Raw genomic sequence first — 16,095 nt, forward strand, 5'->3', positions numbered from 1 at the left:
AATTAGTCACTGAAGGACAGTTTTTAAGCTGTTATTGTATTTGAGTACTTACATATAGTACATTTCTTTCATTCAGGGGTTTAACTGCAACTGACAGAACGTCAAGGAAGGAGAATGTGAGGTGATGATGCCTGTTGGCTCTCAGACATGATTGTTGTTTTATACGGTTCAGCAGCACCATTTCATTCTTCAGAGCATCTTCATTCCTAAAGAGGGGGCTTTCTTCATTCAATCTCCTCCTTTAACCACAGGTAATTTTCTGTCTAATAACATTTGAGTAGGAACTCCACGTTGTTTTGATGCTTTAGTTGCAGAGATTAAACAGAATCAGAGCTCTTTTAAAAGAAGCGCACTAACAGCACTCTCTCTGAATGAGGCTGTAATGGACAGATCTGCTCCCCAAAGCATTTATAAAACATTATCGAGGTCTTCTAAAGACTCGGGTCCTTATATAATGGCCAACAAGTTTCATTTGGAGTGACAGTATATTTCCTTTAACACATTGATCTTTCCTACAAAACAGGAAAAACACTGTCCTTCTCAATATTCATCAGTGAGGGGCGAAGCACATGAATCAAGTACTTGAGAGAAGGTACAGATACACTAATGAAATAATATGCTAGTTAAATACTTCTTTTAATTTCATTTGAGTGAAAGTACAAAAGTGCTTGGCCTTCTAGGTACTTCAGTAAAAATGACTGATTGATGAATGTTTATTAATTATGCAAGAAAATATTTTAGAATTACTACTGATACTGCTTGTTTAAGCTACTTATTTAAAATGAGCTGAAGCAACACAATTCGTGAGATTTTTTGGGACTACTTAATTGTTTTATGTTCAATCAACTTAACCCTCTACTGCATGGTGTCACCATATGGCAACATGATATTTATGTTCATTTCCCTGCCACTGTTTCTTTAAGACCAACATTAGTTTTTTTTGTTGGAAAGAGAAGACCTTAGAGTAGCCAATGATGTGCTTTGGTTAAGTCACATGACATGCAGTACTTTTCTGTAGCGCAATTTCTGGCAGACTGGCATTTATTGTGAGTAGTTGCTGAATGCAAATGTAAACGTCAATAAAAACTATGATCAAATTATGTCAGATCCACAAAAAAATCTGAAACATCACCTCCAGTAAGTTATGATGACATATTCACAACTCAAATTTTTTTGTGAATCGATCAAATGTACATGTTGCCAAATGGCAACACTGTGCAATAGTGGAACGTGCAATATTGCAATGGGTTAGCTAGTTAGCAAGGTCAGCTGTGAACTTTTAAGTTGTAACGATAACAGCATGAAAGCTAGTAATATAATGTTGATTACTTGTATGTCAATGACATTTGCATTATGGATAAAATCTAGTTTTGATGGCAATACTACGTTTGAGTAGATATGAATACAGGGAAGAGTGTATTAGTGAGCACCACCATGTTCTATGGTAAGCGCAAGAAGAAAAGGACAGAACAGGCTTTTCCTGCAGATGAATGTGAGGATGAGATGGGTTTTAGTGACCATGAGAATGATGCAGACTGGACATTTGATAGAGACAGTTCAGGTAAGTTAGCTCAGAGGCAGATAAGACAGGTGTAGTATAGTATATAGTATAATATATAAATATTGTTAGCTAGTAGCTACATTATTCTGATGCATTTGGATATACTAGACTTGTAATTTATTTGTTATAATATTTACTGGAGAAAATATTTATATTTAATGTATGTTGTATGCATGATTATACAATATTAGGTTTGTTTTAAAAATATTCTGCAAAAAAAGAATGTAATAAATGAAAGCTGTTGGAATCTGAGTTGTAGGAAAGCATGTATAAGGTGTTATTTAAAGGTTCTGTGTTAAAGCTTATAATACTGCAAAACCAATTAAATCAAAACAAACAACAAAATTATTCATTATAAGAAAAGTTTAAATTGTAAAAATATCTAAGTTAGATGAGCTGTTGGACGTTGTTGCCATATGGCAACACATCATAAAGTACCTTAAAAAATAAATTTTTCCTATTTTTTTACAGCACTTCAAGTTAAGCCATTTTAAGAAAAGAAAAACAGTCAATATGTTTTATAGATTTATCATAATGCGAGCAGTAGAGGGTTAAAATTGTAAAAACCAATAAGTTAACTTAATCGTTTTTGTATGAGGATGACATGAAGGGATTGTTTGGAACCCAGCATTTTTTACAGTGTAACTAATTATAAATTCAAGCATGTAATCACATGGAAACAACAAAATATCCCATATAACCAGTAGAAAGGTGTATAAATGTGTGTTGACAAAAAAAAAAAAACATATAATACAACAAAGTTAACATAGTAGTTTTCATAGTATAGTACTGTAGCTGGGAACATTAAGAGGGGAACAATCACCTGGAGACTCACTCTGACTGATTCATTTGAATCTGGGAATCATTAAGTGGAGAATTGCTCTCACTGGGAAATTTGATCCAGTGAATCATTACAGTAACAATAGTCCTGCTCTGACAATAATTTCAATCAGTGAATCTTTAACTTGAGATATGCTTTTACTGGATCATATGAATAATTGGAGACTCACTCTGACTAGATCATTTGAATATGTGAATCATATTTGACCATATTTGACTCCCTTTGACCATGTATCATTTGAATTAGATAATCTGAGAGGATTATTTAAATACCTGATTTGTAAATTGAAGATTCGCTTTGACTGAATAATGTACTGTAAATCAGTATGTTGTAACTGGAGGCTTGCTCTCAATGGATCATTTAAATGAATGAATGAATGAATGAATGAATGAATGAATGAATGAATGAATGAATACCAAGTGGCTCACTCAGACAGGATAATTTGAATCAGTGAGTTGTTTACTGGAGATTCACTCTGACAGGATAATTTGAATCAGTGAGTTGTTTACTGGAGATTCACTCTGACCAGAATCATTTGAATCAGTGAGTTGCCTACTGGAGATTCACTCTGACTGGATCATTGGCTCTGACCACAACATATGAATCAGCAAGTTGTTAACTGAAGACTATTGCTGCTCCAAAATTCACACACTATCCATCCTAAACAGTATTCGACAATGGAATTAGTATGTCCCAAACCATGTATGTTGAAAAGAGTATGCCCGGTTCCCAGATGGTTTACTATTTCTGATAAAAAATTCAAAGTGATGAACTCTCAGATTCTCTAACCACTGATATTGCCCACAGTACATTGCGCGTTAGATGTGAATTCGATTAGAACTACAAACTCGGGTAAAAAGTGTAAATAAACTACAAACATGGCAGATGCGCAAGAGCAACCATCAAGTAAAGCGGCTTCACTTTAATGACTATTAGTTAGTATCTAAATATTTAATTCATGTTTTCCGTGTTATATTTCATCTGCAACAACAATGTGAACTTATATCAATATATATATTTAGAAATTAACTTCTGAAGGGATAATTATCTAAAGACCTGAAGACATTTCTCTGCATGAATGGCAGATTAACCTGCTGCTGAATCTACAGTCAGGTTGGTAAATACATATGAAAGAAATGTGGATGATGTGTCGAGAGATGATTGACAGAGGGATGTAACTAAGCAACATAACGATCTGTTAACGAGGAAGTAGTATGTCCCAGAGCTTGCACACTTTTCTGTTAAATACTCAAAAGTATATACTTTTCCTTCACAAAAAGTACATACTTTTAAGATGTAGTGTAATTGACAGGGATGGACAAAATGAAATGTATTTTAAAATAAAATACCAAATACCTCAATTTTACATGTATCAAAATAAACTACAAAATAAACTACAAAACAGCAGCCTCAAATGTATCAAAATACAATACTGTATTTTGTATTTTGAAACTAATACTAAATATTTTTACGTGAGAGTATAACATTTCTTCGCAAACCTTTTATCAATTTATAACAATATAACAATATATAACCTTATAACAACAGTTTTTTTTCTGAGCAAGTTTAGGTCAGCCACTGTAGGACTCGTTTTTATGTTGTTTGTCTTATTTTCTTGGCATCTACATCAGCAATTTATCCTAAACTACTATTATTTGTGCAGTACTCATTCTCCCAAGATTTTTTCAGTTCTCCTATAACTGGAAAAGTCTCAGTTTACCCCTTAGTGAACACCAGTACACCATGTTTAGGTGTTTTATATACCTAAAGTTAATCTGAATTTCCACCTGCAGCACCGAGACTGAGAATGATTATGTGCTGAAGGCTCCACATCCTGTTTTTAAGGACTGATATTTTACTCCATGTCATTTCTTAAGCGAAGATGCATAACTTTCATCCATACTCCAAGCATTGACCACCTTCATATTCAATTTTCTGTTCTCAAGCTTAGGCAAATAAACTGAGAAAGCACCATTCTGAGGCCGCACTTTTAAGATGTCATCATGTAGAGTTCTTTCAAAGTATTTTACAGTATTTTAAAAGTACAAAAATACAAGACCCTAAGTATTTTGATACAAAATATTAACCCATTTCATTAACCCTATCAAATACAAATTACATAATACTATTTTTTTATTTAAAATATGTATTTAAAATACTTGTATGATAAATAATGCCCATCCTTGATAATTGGTACGTAGCATATCTTTTTATCATATCGTTTGCATCAGCAAATTGTTAACTGGAGATGCACTCTGACTGGATCATTTGAATCTGTGAATTATTAACTGAAGATTTCCTTTGACTTTATCATTAGAATTAGTAAATTATTAAAATGAAACTCAATCTGAGCAGATCGTTTGATTAACTGAGTTGTAAAATGGAGACTCATTCTCACTGGATTATTTAAACAGGAGACTTGTTCTGAATGGATCATTTTAATCAATGAATCATTAACAGAAGACTCACTAAGACTGAATCATTGAATCATTGAATCATTGAGTTGTTAAGCAAAGACTCGCTCTGACAGAATAATCTGAATTAGTGAGTTGTTAACTGGAGATTCACTGTGACAGGATAATTTGAATCAGTGAATCGTCGACTAAAGTCTATCTTCGCTCTGACTGAATTATCATTTGGCTGACTTCACACTTGGTTCAATTGCCTGGATCGAACCCAGATATGATTATCTCCCTTTGCCACCTTCTCAGCTGGTTTATCTTTGTCTTTTGTGGTTTGATACCGACTTTTTTCCTTCTGAACCCTGGTACGCTTGCGTCATCAAGCTGCTGTTTTGTGTACAGCTGTTGCTAGGTGACTGCCACGAAAACAAAGCACCAAAATGGAGACATCCACATATCCCGGTCGTTCCACGTTTGTTACCAAAATCAAATTACAGAAAGCCACTTTCATCTATCTGCCGCAAAACATATGTAAAATTTTCAGAACATCCTGCAATGCCAGCAGAAGTCGTTTTTACTGGAGACAAGCAGACATTATCACTGTTTGTACTGGGTCAGTCTAGCTTGTTGCCAAGGTAGGTGATCCACAGACATACACACAACTGAACGTTATGCAAACTAAAGTCTATTGTACAGTTGGCGGTTCACTGCCATTATTTGGTGTGATAACATTCATATCAGAAGTGAACCGTACCAGAGTCGCACAAACAGTACCCCAGACCACCTCAATCAGGCGGACTCGGGTATGGTTCATGGGTGCGCACCTGAGTTCAGAAGACAATGTTCACACTAGCTAAACGTACCGTACACTGACTTCAAATGAACCCAGGTGCAGATCAAAAGTGCTAGCGTAAATGCACCCTAAATGGAGCCTGGCTCTGATCAGATCACTTGAATCAGATGTTGACTCAAAAAGAGATGAAATCAGATCAATCCAATTCACAAATCAACTGTTCAGCGAGATTTGTGATTCAATTGATACAGGTTAACAGAAAAGAGTCAGATTGTTAATGAATCAGAATTCATTATTGGTTCTAAGAGTGAGTGACAATTGTTCAATGGAAAATAACAAAACAACAACAACATGTTTTAAGGACATTTTATGAGTATAGTCAAACATTATGTTTTAATTTCAGCAACATTTCATATACAAAAAGGCCTATATGCATATCTCCCGAATGTGTGAATTGTGATTTTGGGAATGACTGCATTTTACACCAGTAAAAGTGACTCCAATTTATTGTACATACCTAATATTCCCACCCTGTAGTTGAGGGTTATGACGATGACGTTGCCATAGCTGGCCAGCACACTACCGTCCATAATATTCCCCGTGCCCTCCATGTACGAGCCACCATGAATAAATAACATCACAGGACGAGGGTCGTCTCGAGAATCCCTAAGCCCTGCATTAACACACACACAGAGAGAGAAAGAGAGAGAGAAAAACGTGAGCTTCTCAGCATTCTGGAGTGTTTTTCACAGCTGCTCAAAATCACCAAAGAGATCTTCTGCACCACTGGCAGATCTCAGCTTTAAATAATCGATTTAACTCCTCGACGTTCACAACGCTAGTGACTAAAAATACCAACATAACCAGCCAAGATCTGCCTGCGAGACTTCCTTTAAATTACCCAATTTCTTTGAGATTCATTTATTACAATGATTATAGTCATTGCGTGGTGAAGTGTTGTCTTCGAGTGCAACGTTCACAAATAAGCGAATAGCATCGGCTCATCAGATGAATGCAGATAATTATAAGCTAGAACAGGCGCTCAAACTTTGGAAGGAGAAAGTGGCAAAATGTGGACCGCAGATTAAAGATAGAGAGGGAAATGAATGCATATGTACTGTAGTATTGGTTGACAGCGTGGCTCTTTCATCAAAACCAATACTGATATCTACAGAGCCGCCCCAAACACACTGGACCAGCTCATAAAACCATCCTCAAAATGATGCAACATTGTGTAAATATCATCCAGATTATTCTCTCTTGCATTAACCACGACGGGATAAAAAATGAATAGAAAAAACATTAAAAATGGATCGAGCTGAAAGAATGATGAAAACGGGACATACCATCATCCTCTGTGCGCTCGGTGTCAGCTGACATGTCGCCTGTTCTCTTTGTACCTAGAGAGAAGAAGAGAGATGATAAATTAGAAGAGGAGATAGAAACTAGACCACAGAGAGGCACGTGGGTGTGTTTGTGTGTAAATGAGGGCCGTGTAAAAGCTCAGTCCACTCTTTGCTGAATTACTGTGCGATACCAGTAAGAGTTCACTTTCCCACTCAGAACCTGGAAATAATGAAGCTTTCAACATTTTTACCAGGAGAAATGTGATATTTGCTTGGAACGAGGATAAAACAGAGCTCTCAATGTAGACTTGAGTGGACACAGATGCTGCTTCAGTTGTAGATAAAGAGTGTATGGAAAGTGCAGAGCTGATTCTGGCCGCAGGCTCTGAGCTGGACATCAGAGGAGCTTCAGATGTAGCTTAGAAATGCTGAGAAAGACAGGAACCGAGAGGAAGTGCTGAGGACTGAAGTGCTTTTGTAGGCTAACGCTCCAGTGAAATATTTATCTTTATTTTTTTTGTTTTACAACAAAGAATATGTCTTGGTGCTTCGTGTGTGTTGCGGTATAGGAGAAGCTTTGAAATTGTAGCTTGAAGCTAGTTCTGATCTGCAGTGGTTAAACTACAGTCAAGCTACTTCCTTAAAAATAACTGTACTTTATGGCTCTCCATGGTTAAAAGGTTTCAAGATTTGGTGTTTCTTGGGCACCTAATGATTAAATAAGCTTTCATTAAGAAAAACAAATATTGTTTAAATTGTAAAAATTATGGTCGAACAGGTAAATACAGCCTAAATAAATAAATAAATAGGAGATTTTCACTGAAAATAATGAAAACTGAAAAATCTTACCATGATTTTCCACACCCGCTTCGAATGTTATCACTTGATTAAACGGGCATTATCAGCTGATAGATATGGGCCAGTAGGGGCCTTCTGTGTAGTCTGAGAAGGCTGTTATCATCCATCTACATGGTTAATCAGCTATACTATTAGAAAAGACTCCAGATCCAGATCTGTTTTTACATTACTGTGATGGTTGGGTAGGGGTAGACGTTAATAAAATTAGGAATGCATGAGATATCCAACACAGGCTCATTCTGAAAACGTTTCTGGAGACTACTACTTATGTAGCTGGAGGTACGTATGGTTGCATTTAATGTTTTTAAACGAGCGCTACGGGGTGGTATGATGCAGTTCTTTTTCGTGAACTTACTGCTCGTCGTGTACGTTGGGGGACTTGAGACACAGAGAGGAGTTGACCACGACTACGGCGATGGGGTTCAAGTCTGGGGAAGAGCGGTTCCCAAAATCAGGTAAGACAAAAACAGAATCCAAAAAATAAAATGAACAAGTGAATAACAGGGTGAGAATGTGGTAAAATCCGAAAACGAGGTTAAAATCAGACGAGGGCTTTTCTTTTTCTGTACAGTGTTTGTAAATTGTTGGTTGGGTTTAGGGAAGTGAGTGAGTGGGCGGGTCAATTGATAAAACTGGTTGGGTTCAGGGAAGGAGTGGTCTCTGGTTGGTTTATGCGAGAACAGCAGGCGAGAAACGGCACTTGTGAAAGAAATTTGAGATATGAAAAAGCGCACACAGCGGCCTTTCGTGAATTCGTGAAAACAAAAACTCTCCAGAAACATCCATGGGACTTCAGAATGTCAGAATGAGCCTGGGCTGGATATATCGGTGGCCATATTGTTGTCGGCAGATAAATGCTGTTTTTAATGTTATCGTCCAATGTCAAAATTAGGCCGATATCTTTAAGCCGATAAATTACGTAATTGTAGAGAACTGACTCGCGCATTTGTGGGTCGAACTTGTTCAGACAAGTCCAGTGCACAATAATGAAGCTTTCCTTACATTCTTTATTTCTTCAAAGTCCGTCCTTTCTTTGTGTGGTATTGTTGTGCGTTAATAACTCAGTAAGTAACCTTGTTCCTTATCATTGTAGATATGTTTGATAGAGTGTCATTAGCTACAATTCCATCCACCTATTTTTTGCACATTTTGGAGATGGAAACGCTATGATGCGCAAACATTTTGAAATTGCACATAAAAAAAACATATGCGCATATATGAGTAGGATAAACTTTTTATTCGATAAGAAAAGATGCGCATTAACTGCGATAGAAACACTTTTACCGTACAAATTCCAGTATGCGCATTAAAAAAGATCATGTGATGGAAACGCTGCTTTATTCACACGTCTTTTATGCGATACTCCAGTTTTGCACATAAAGTTAATTCACATTTTTGGATGGAAACATATCTATTGTGTTTTTGGTTTAAATCGCTTCAGGAATAATACTACATGTGTAAACATAATAGCAGTGATGCACACGTGCTGAACAACTCGTTGGGTTGCTTGCAATCTAATATGATTATTTGTTCTTATCAACGCGTTGCTTGCGATGTGTTGTTGATGTAAGATTGTATTCAGTTTGATCTGCATATTTATAATGATTAGAACAAGAGCACGTGATGGTTATAACCACGCACACACATAGTGACTAGTAAGCCATCAGAGCCTTCACAGTAGCAGGGGAGAGGTGCACCAGTCACTGAATATATATGAATATTATGCACGTTGTATCAAAATATGCATTTCGAGGACAAATCTGACTCCACTCTGTGTGCATGCGCATCATACAGCGCCTGCAGTTAAAGTATCAAACTCACAGCAGTTTATCATAAACCTTTCATCGATCATTTTTCCCGCAATTGACAGCAAGAACGAACATAGAAGCGTTGTCTGATTGATAAGCAGCACCTACATGTGTTCAAAAGCATCTAAAACATTACATTGGACGAATTTATGCCCCATTTTCTAAAGTAAATGATACAATCTGTATTTAGCTTTTTGCTTGTACGGTGGCTCTGAACTGTCAAAACACCTCTCAAAACTTCTTTTCAGACATTACATATTTGTACATATGTACATTACTGTAACGTTTTATTCAAGAACATTTGAGCTGGTTTCAGTTCTTAGTTCTTTTATTTGACTTAAAATATATTTATTTTATTTGTTTGTTGATTAAGTTCCATGTTGTTATTTAACCAATTATTTTTGTACAACAGTCAAGTTGCTTGTTAATTTGCTATGCGAAGAAAATAAAAATTATTTATTTTTTGGCATGCAGATTTATGTGAAATCATGAATATAGGTCTATATAATCATCTTGCATTTTTTAAATTATTGCTTTTTTTGCTTTGTGTAGGCTATTCTAAGATCACTTCAAATTTTTATTAAGTTTTTAAAATAAAATCAGTTGTTCACTGTAGAAAAATATAACATTGTTGAATATTTTGAATATTTATCGGCTATAGTATATCAGCAATCAGCCTCTAAATCTTAAAAGTTATCGGTTATCAATGTCGGACAAAAAATCCATATCGGTGCATCCCTAAATAAAATACAATTAATGGGAAATGTAATAAATAATATAAATAATTCTCATTAACTTCCGGCAGCAGGCGTATGTATAGCTGATTAATCTTGTGGATAGATTATCTATCAGTTGAAAACCACTGATAATGCCCATTCAATCGCGTGATAACATTGGAATCGGCTGTTTTCCACAAATGCTTTGAACAGCACTGTCATTTTCAATATTCTGAGAACAAGTTACTGATAAATAATTGCTCAATATGTTACACATCACAGAGACACAATGCATTAGAAAATAAGGTATATTTCTTTCCCTTCAAGCCCTAATTGATTAATTACATATCACTTATTAATGATTACGTTCACAATTTATAGTAGTCATTAAAATTGATGTGGTTTTAAATTGGTAAAATGTGCTTGGGGAAAAAAAACTTGATCAGAATATTGATTTGCATAATTATGCACACGCTGTATGTAATTAAGGTTTGTAAAATAAAACATCTTAATTAGGATTAAATCAAATTTGAACTTGAACATTGAACACACACATATTTTATACATCAACAATGACAATACTTCCTAGTTTATAAAAAGAAGGAGATTGTATATTAAAGCCTGCATTAAAATAATTAAAATGAAGCACAATAACATGAATAGTGATTCTGTTTTTACCTGTACAGATAAATTAACTGCTTAATACAACTTAAAGGTGCCGTAGATATACCTAGGCAAAAACTGAATAATAAATGTTCAGCACATGGAAATATGGACACACCATGAGCCTCAAACACCATGCAAATGTCATGTAAATCCTGTGAGTGTAAAACAGGCCAATTGGAACAAAACACAGACTGTTACATTGCACGCCCCAGGCTATGTTTTATTGGCCACAACATTTTCTATTGATATTAAAATCAAATGGCATTTTTTTTAAAGCTTTTCTAAATAAACATCATATCTATGTGGGACTCTTTTCTTGAAAATGGGAGAAGCATGGATACCAAAAAAGAGCAGTTCTATGAAAGATTTAAAACTTGTCAGAACACAAAACAGTATTCGGATTATTCGGAGTAGTACGGATTATACATATGGAGGCCATTCACATATCGTGTCTAAAAAGGTGTGGAAAGCGTGAGACACTTCATTCACCAATTTCAAAGGTCCTTTGTGATTGTGTTACAGTGGGATTTGTCATTGCTAAACAATCATGCAGTGTTCTCTCAGAGGATGACAAACTGAAAAACCATTGCTGCAGCTCTGATACATCTTATATTTATTAGTGGTTGGGCTTGCTGCATTTGTATGGGATAATTAGTCTACCGTCATTACTGAAATGTGTATGTGAAGCTGATTGGTTAGTTGTAGTCACATTACTCGCGGTGCGCTTGCAATATACTGTAATGAAAAGTTGACATGTGGAAATAATGAACCTGCAAACTTGCAAAAGACGCAATATATGAATGACCGCTTATTCAGTGCCATCCCAAAAGGGCATAAGGAGGTCTGTTTGAATGTATCTTTTGTTAGTTTAAAGTGTATTTTGTTTGTATGTTTGTAATGTGGCAACACACACATTACACACAACTAAACTGCTGAGTATAAGTTTTAAATGGACATTTATGCGTCGCGTCATATCATTAGCTCCTACTGTGATTAGCTCCTACTGTGAGCATAAAGATAGCTCACTCATTCATTCCTGCTAGCTAAAATTAACCTCTCCACCACTTTATCGGAAAAGATTGTCATTTAACCAGGAATCGTGGATAAGGAAACGGTGTTGTACGCACTTCACTGAAGACATCCATTAGCCTACAAATTTAATTTAGTTTGTTAAGCGCAACGATTTGTTTCAAAACTATTTCTAAATTCAGTTCTAATTTCCAGCAAATTAATAAATGAATAATAATAACAAAGTGTGGTCAAAAAACCAAGTTATATCCAAACACCATATTCTTATGCCCCATATGGTGATGCATACGTCTCCAAAACCCGACAGATCTAAAACAAATCTAAGACAAATCTAAACTTGTTTTTATTAAACTACTGCTAATAATAATAACATTATAATAAAAATGCAAACTGTCATGAATAAACTGAAAAAGCCGCCTCATACATGAAGGCATGGAGATGCTCCTTAACACGCCTCCTTTATAGACCGGCACACCCACAAGTCCACAAAGTAGCGTAAATGGATTTGCTATATAAACAACGTGGCGCAAAATGTGAAAATTAGGGTTGTGCTGGTCTGAAAATAGCAACAAATCACGCCAAATACATCTTGCACCTTATTGCACCAGGTGTATGACAGGGCCCAATGTGTGTGTATGTGTGAGAGCAGGCATTAACAGTAGCGGCAGAGCATCATAGCAGAGCAGACGTTACCATTCATCAACCATTCCAAATATGGTCAAAAGTGAGCTTTTCGTTCCAGAGGTATTTACTGTATTTATAAATGAACATATAAAACAGTTTCTGGAGAATATTTGAACTTACCAGAGACAGACAGTTGAAGACAGAATTATTAGCCCCCCTGAATTATTAGCCCCCCTGTTTCTTTTTTCCCCAATTTCTGTTTCTACAAGTTATTGTATAATGATGGATTGTTCTGTAGACTATCAAAAAATAGCTTAAAGGGGCTATTAATTTTGACCTTAAATTTTTTTTTTTAATTATAAACTGCTTTTATTCTAGCCGAAGTAAAACAAATAAGACTTTCTCCAGAAGAAAAAATATTATCAGACATAATGTGAAAATTTTCTTGCTCTGTTAATCATCATTTGGGAAATATTTGAACAAGAAAAAAAAATTCAAAGGGCGGCTAATAATTCTGACTTCAAATGTATATGTTTGGATGACAGAGAACAGTTTAAGATATTGAATCAAAGTCTAAATGAATCTATGGCGAAATTGAATCTATGGCACCGCTAAATACAGATTTAAAATATTATCAGAACTTAAAAATTACAAGAAAATAAAACACTTCACGACATTAACAGCAAGTTAAACCTTTGGAGGATTAAATAATTAATCTATTACAGAAACAAGCTCATGTGTGCATTTAGCAAGTGTACTCACCACTTTGTGTTGGCACGTAGATATTCATGTACAGACAGTCCTCGCTCTGCTCCTGCAGGTACGTGGCGACTGTGTCCATATTATAGGTGGCCCAGACGGGCATCATTATGTCTGGCACCGCGTTCCGAACGGTCTGTGGGCAAACGGGAGGAAAGCGTGTGGCGTTCCTCACACCGGACCAGGCAGATGGAGCATCGGGCGGCATAAAGCGCTTCTCTCCCACAGGCGGAGCGGCGTAAGGCACACCCAGATACTGATCCACAGGGCCCAGACCCTCCGTGGCCACAGCGACCCGCATCCCCCTCAGTCTGCCAAGAGCTGTGTTTACTGTGGGCTGGTAGGTCAGCGCTGATGCCACAGAGATTGACCACATCAACCACACGAGCAGCCAGCGGAGAGCGCAGTTCAAAGGCCGGCAGGGCAGGCGGGTGAGCGCCAGGCGAGCTGCTGACTGTGTGTGGATCATCATCCCTCTTTACGGCGCACAAAAAACACACACACTGGTAAAACTCTGTCTGTAGCTCAATGACACTCTCGGCTTTGACACAATGACAATGTAGCACTCAAAAACAAGCATATGCCACGCACTCAGGAAGATCCAGTGGGCATCGCCGCAGCCAGGTGTGCACTATTAAGGGCTCCATATTGGTTTTTCCAGCACACAGAGCCATTTAGCACAAACCTGAAACACACAAAAACTGAATGTAAGAAGCTGTCATCATACTGGACATATATAAAAACATTAATAATCACTCAGAAAGTACAGTTAGCCATATTTTGCAGTTAAACTTAAAGATATAGTTCACGAAAATAAAAATTTTTGTGAGGTACTGAACGAAGAAGAGATCTACTGAAAAGAAGATGTAAAGAAGATGTACTGAAAATGGTGAAAACTGAAAGATATAGGCTCACTGAAAAAAATGATGTCTGCAAAATTGTTGCAAACAATTTATGTGTTGAATTTAAACAAACAAATTAAATTTAGGAATGTTCAACTTAATTTGTTTGTTTAAAATCAGCCCAAATAAATTGTTTACAACCATTTAACTAAAAAACATGTAGTAAATCCAAGGAATGATGATTTTTTTCAGTGATTTTATAATATTTTTCTCTCCTATTATGAATGTTAATAGCTACTGGTTTTGCACATTTCTCAAAATATCTTCTTTAGCAGAGAACAACTTAAAGGTTTGGAAGCAGTTGAGGGTGAGTAAATGGTGAATAAATGTTCGCTTTTGTGAACTATTCCTTTAATGTCAAACTTAAAATGCATGAATGTCATAGCAAGTAGATAACTAAATATCAAACCTGGTGGCATTTATTTGAAAGAAAGATTTATTTCAAAGTGTAAATTAACTTTCAAATTCAAAACACTGTAAACAAAACCATTATAGATCAAAAGCATTACTTGAGAGGACATGGCTTCACGTACAGTTTTGGTGTAAAACTACATTGTAAAAAGGAAACAATGATAAAATAACAGAAAAATATCTTTGCAGATGCTTATTGGCTTGATATTGTTAAATGTAAGACGTCCAAAAAAATGACTGAAATAGAATAACCCTGTATGTGGTACATTACTATAATCTTTTTCCCTTAAACATGCCTTAAACATTGTATTTTGCAAGAGATTTCTATTTTTTTAAACGCTGTTCTTTTGAATAAGCATCCATCAAAGAATCTAATGAAAATCAGATTGGATTCCTAAATAAATTACATTTAAATACATTCATTCATTCATTCATTTTCCTTCAGCTTAATACATTATTTATCAGGGGTCGCCAGAGCAGAATGAGCCGTCAACTATTCCAGCATATGTTTTTTGCACCGGATGCCATTCACACACACACTCATACAGTATGGCCAACTTAGATCATCCAATTCACTTATAGCGTATGTTTTTGCACTGTGTGGGAAACCAGAGCACCTGGAGGAAATCCACACGAACATGCCACATGCCAACTGACACAGCCGAGACACGAACCAGCTTGCTTTTTGCTGTGAGGCAACAGTGCTAACCACTAAGCCAGCATGTCGCCCTTACATTTAAACATGAATAAAAAAAAATAAAATAAAAAAACTGTAAAATAAAACTTAGAAAAATATAGTTTTAATATGAAATAATACTTGAAAATATTACATTTTAGTGTATGTTTTGACTTATTCCAGCTACATTTACTAAACCCAGTCTTCTGAATGACACTGTATTAGGTTCAGAAATAAACAAGAACTTATGCAAAGCACAGTACATTTAGATTTAGATTTATTTGAAAAAATTCCTTGCAAATTCAAGATAAGGGGGTCAAAGATGCCCCTCGGCAATTAAACTAAATCTATCACAGATGTCATGACTAAGCCAAAACCAGAAAATGGATCAAGAGCATATGTCATTACATTTATCATTACATTACAACTAAAGACCATAGGTGGTAGAGCATTTCAGTTGGCATATCTGTGTGGAGTTTGCATGTTTTCCCCGTGTTCGTGTGGTTTTCCCCACAGTCCAAAGTCATGCACTATAGGGGAATTGGGTAGGCTAAATTGTCCGTAGTGTATGTGTGTGAATAAGTGTGTATGGATGTAGCAACCACAGATTAATAAAGGCACTAAGCTGAAAAGAAAATTAATGAATTATTATTATTATTATTATCATTATATCTGCAAACTTGCTGAGGTACATAGGAGCAAT

General features: G+C 35.9%; 1 protein-coding gene across 1 annotated transcript in view; it reads right to left on the reverse strand.

Moving 5' to 3' along the window:
* nlgn3b (neuroligin 3b) overlaps positions 1-16,095 on the reverse strand; it is a 46,133-nt gene that overhangs the window by 21,061 nt on the left and 8,977 nt on the right. The window contains exons 2-4 of the mRNA XM_056457667.1: positions 13,407-14,088; positions 6,944-6,997; positions 6,115-6,270 (exon numbers count right to left, since the gene is read on the reverse strand). Coding sequence (XP_056313642.1) covers positions 6,115-6,270; positions 6,944-6,997; positions 13,407-13,875 — 679 coding nt within the window. The 5' untranslated portion in view covers positions 13,876-14,088. The remainder of the gene's footprint in view (positions 1-6,114; positions 6,271-6,943; positions 6,998-13,406; positions 14,089-16,095) is intronic.

The sequence above is a fragment of the Danio aesculapii genome, chromosome 5, assembly GCF_903798145.1.
Source record: "Danio aesculapii chromosome 5, fDanAes4.1, whole genome shotgun sequence".
Classification (NCBI taxonomy): domain Eukaryota; kingdom Metazoa; phylum Chordata; class Actinopteri; order Cypriniformes; family Danionidae; genus Danio; species Danio aesculapii.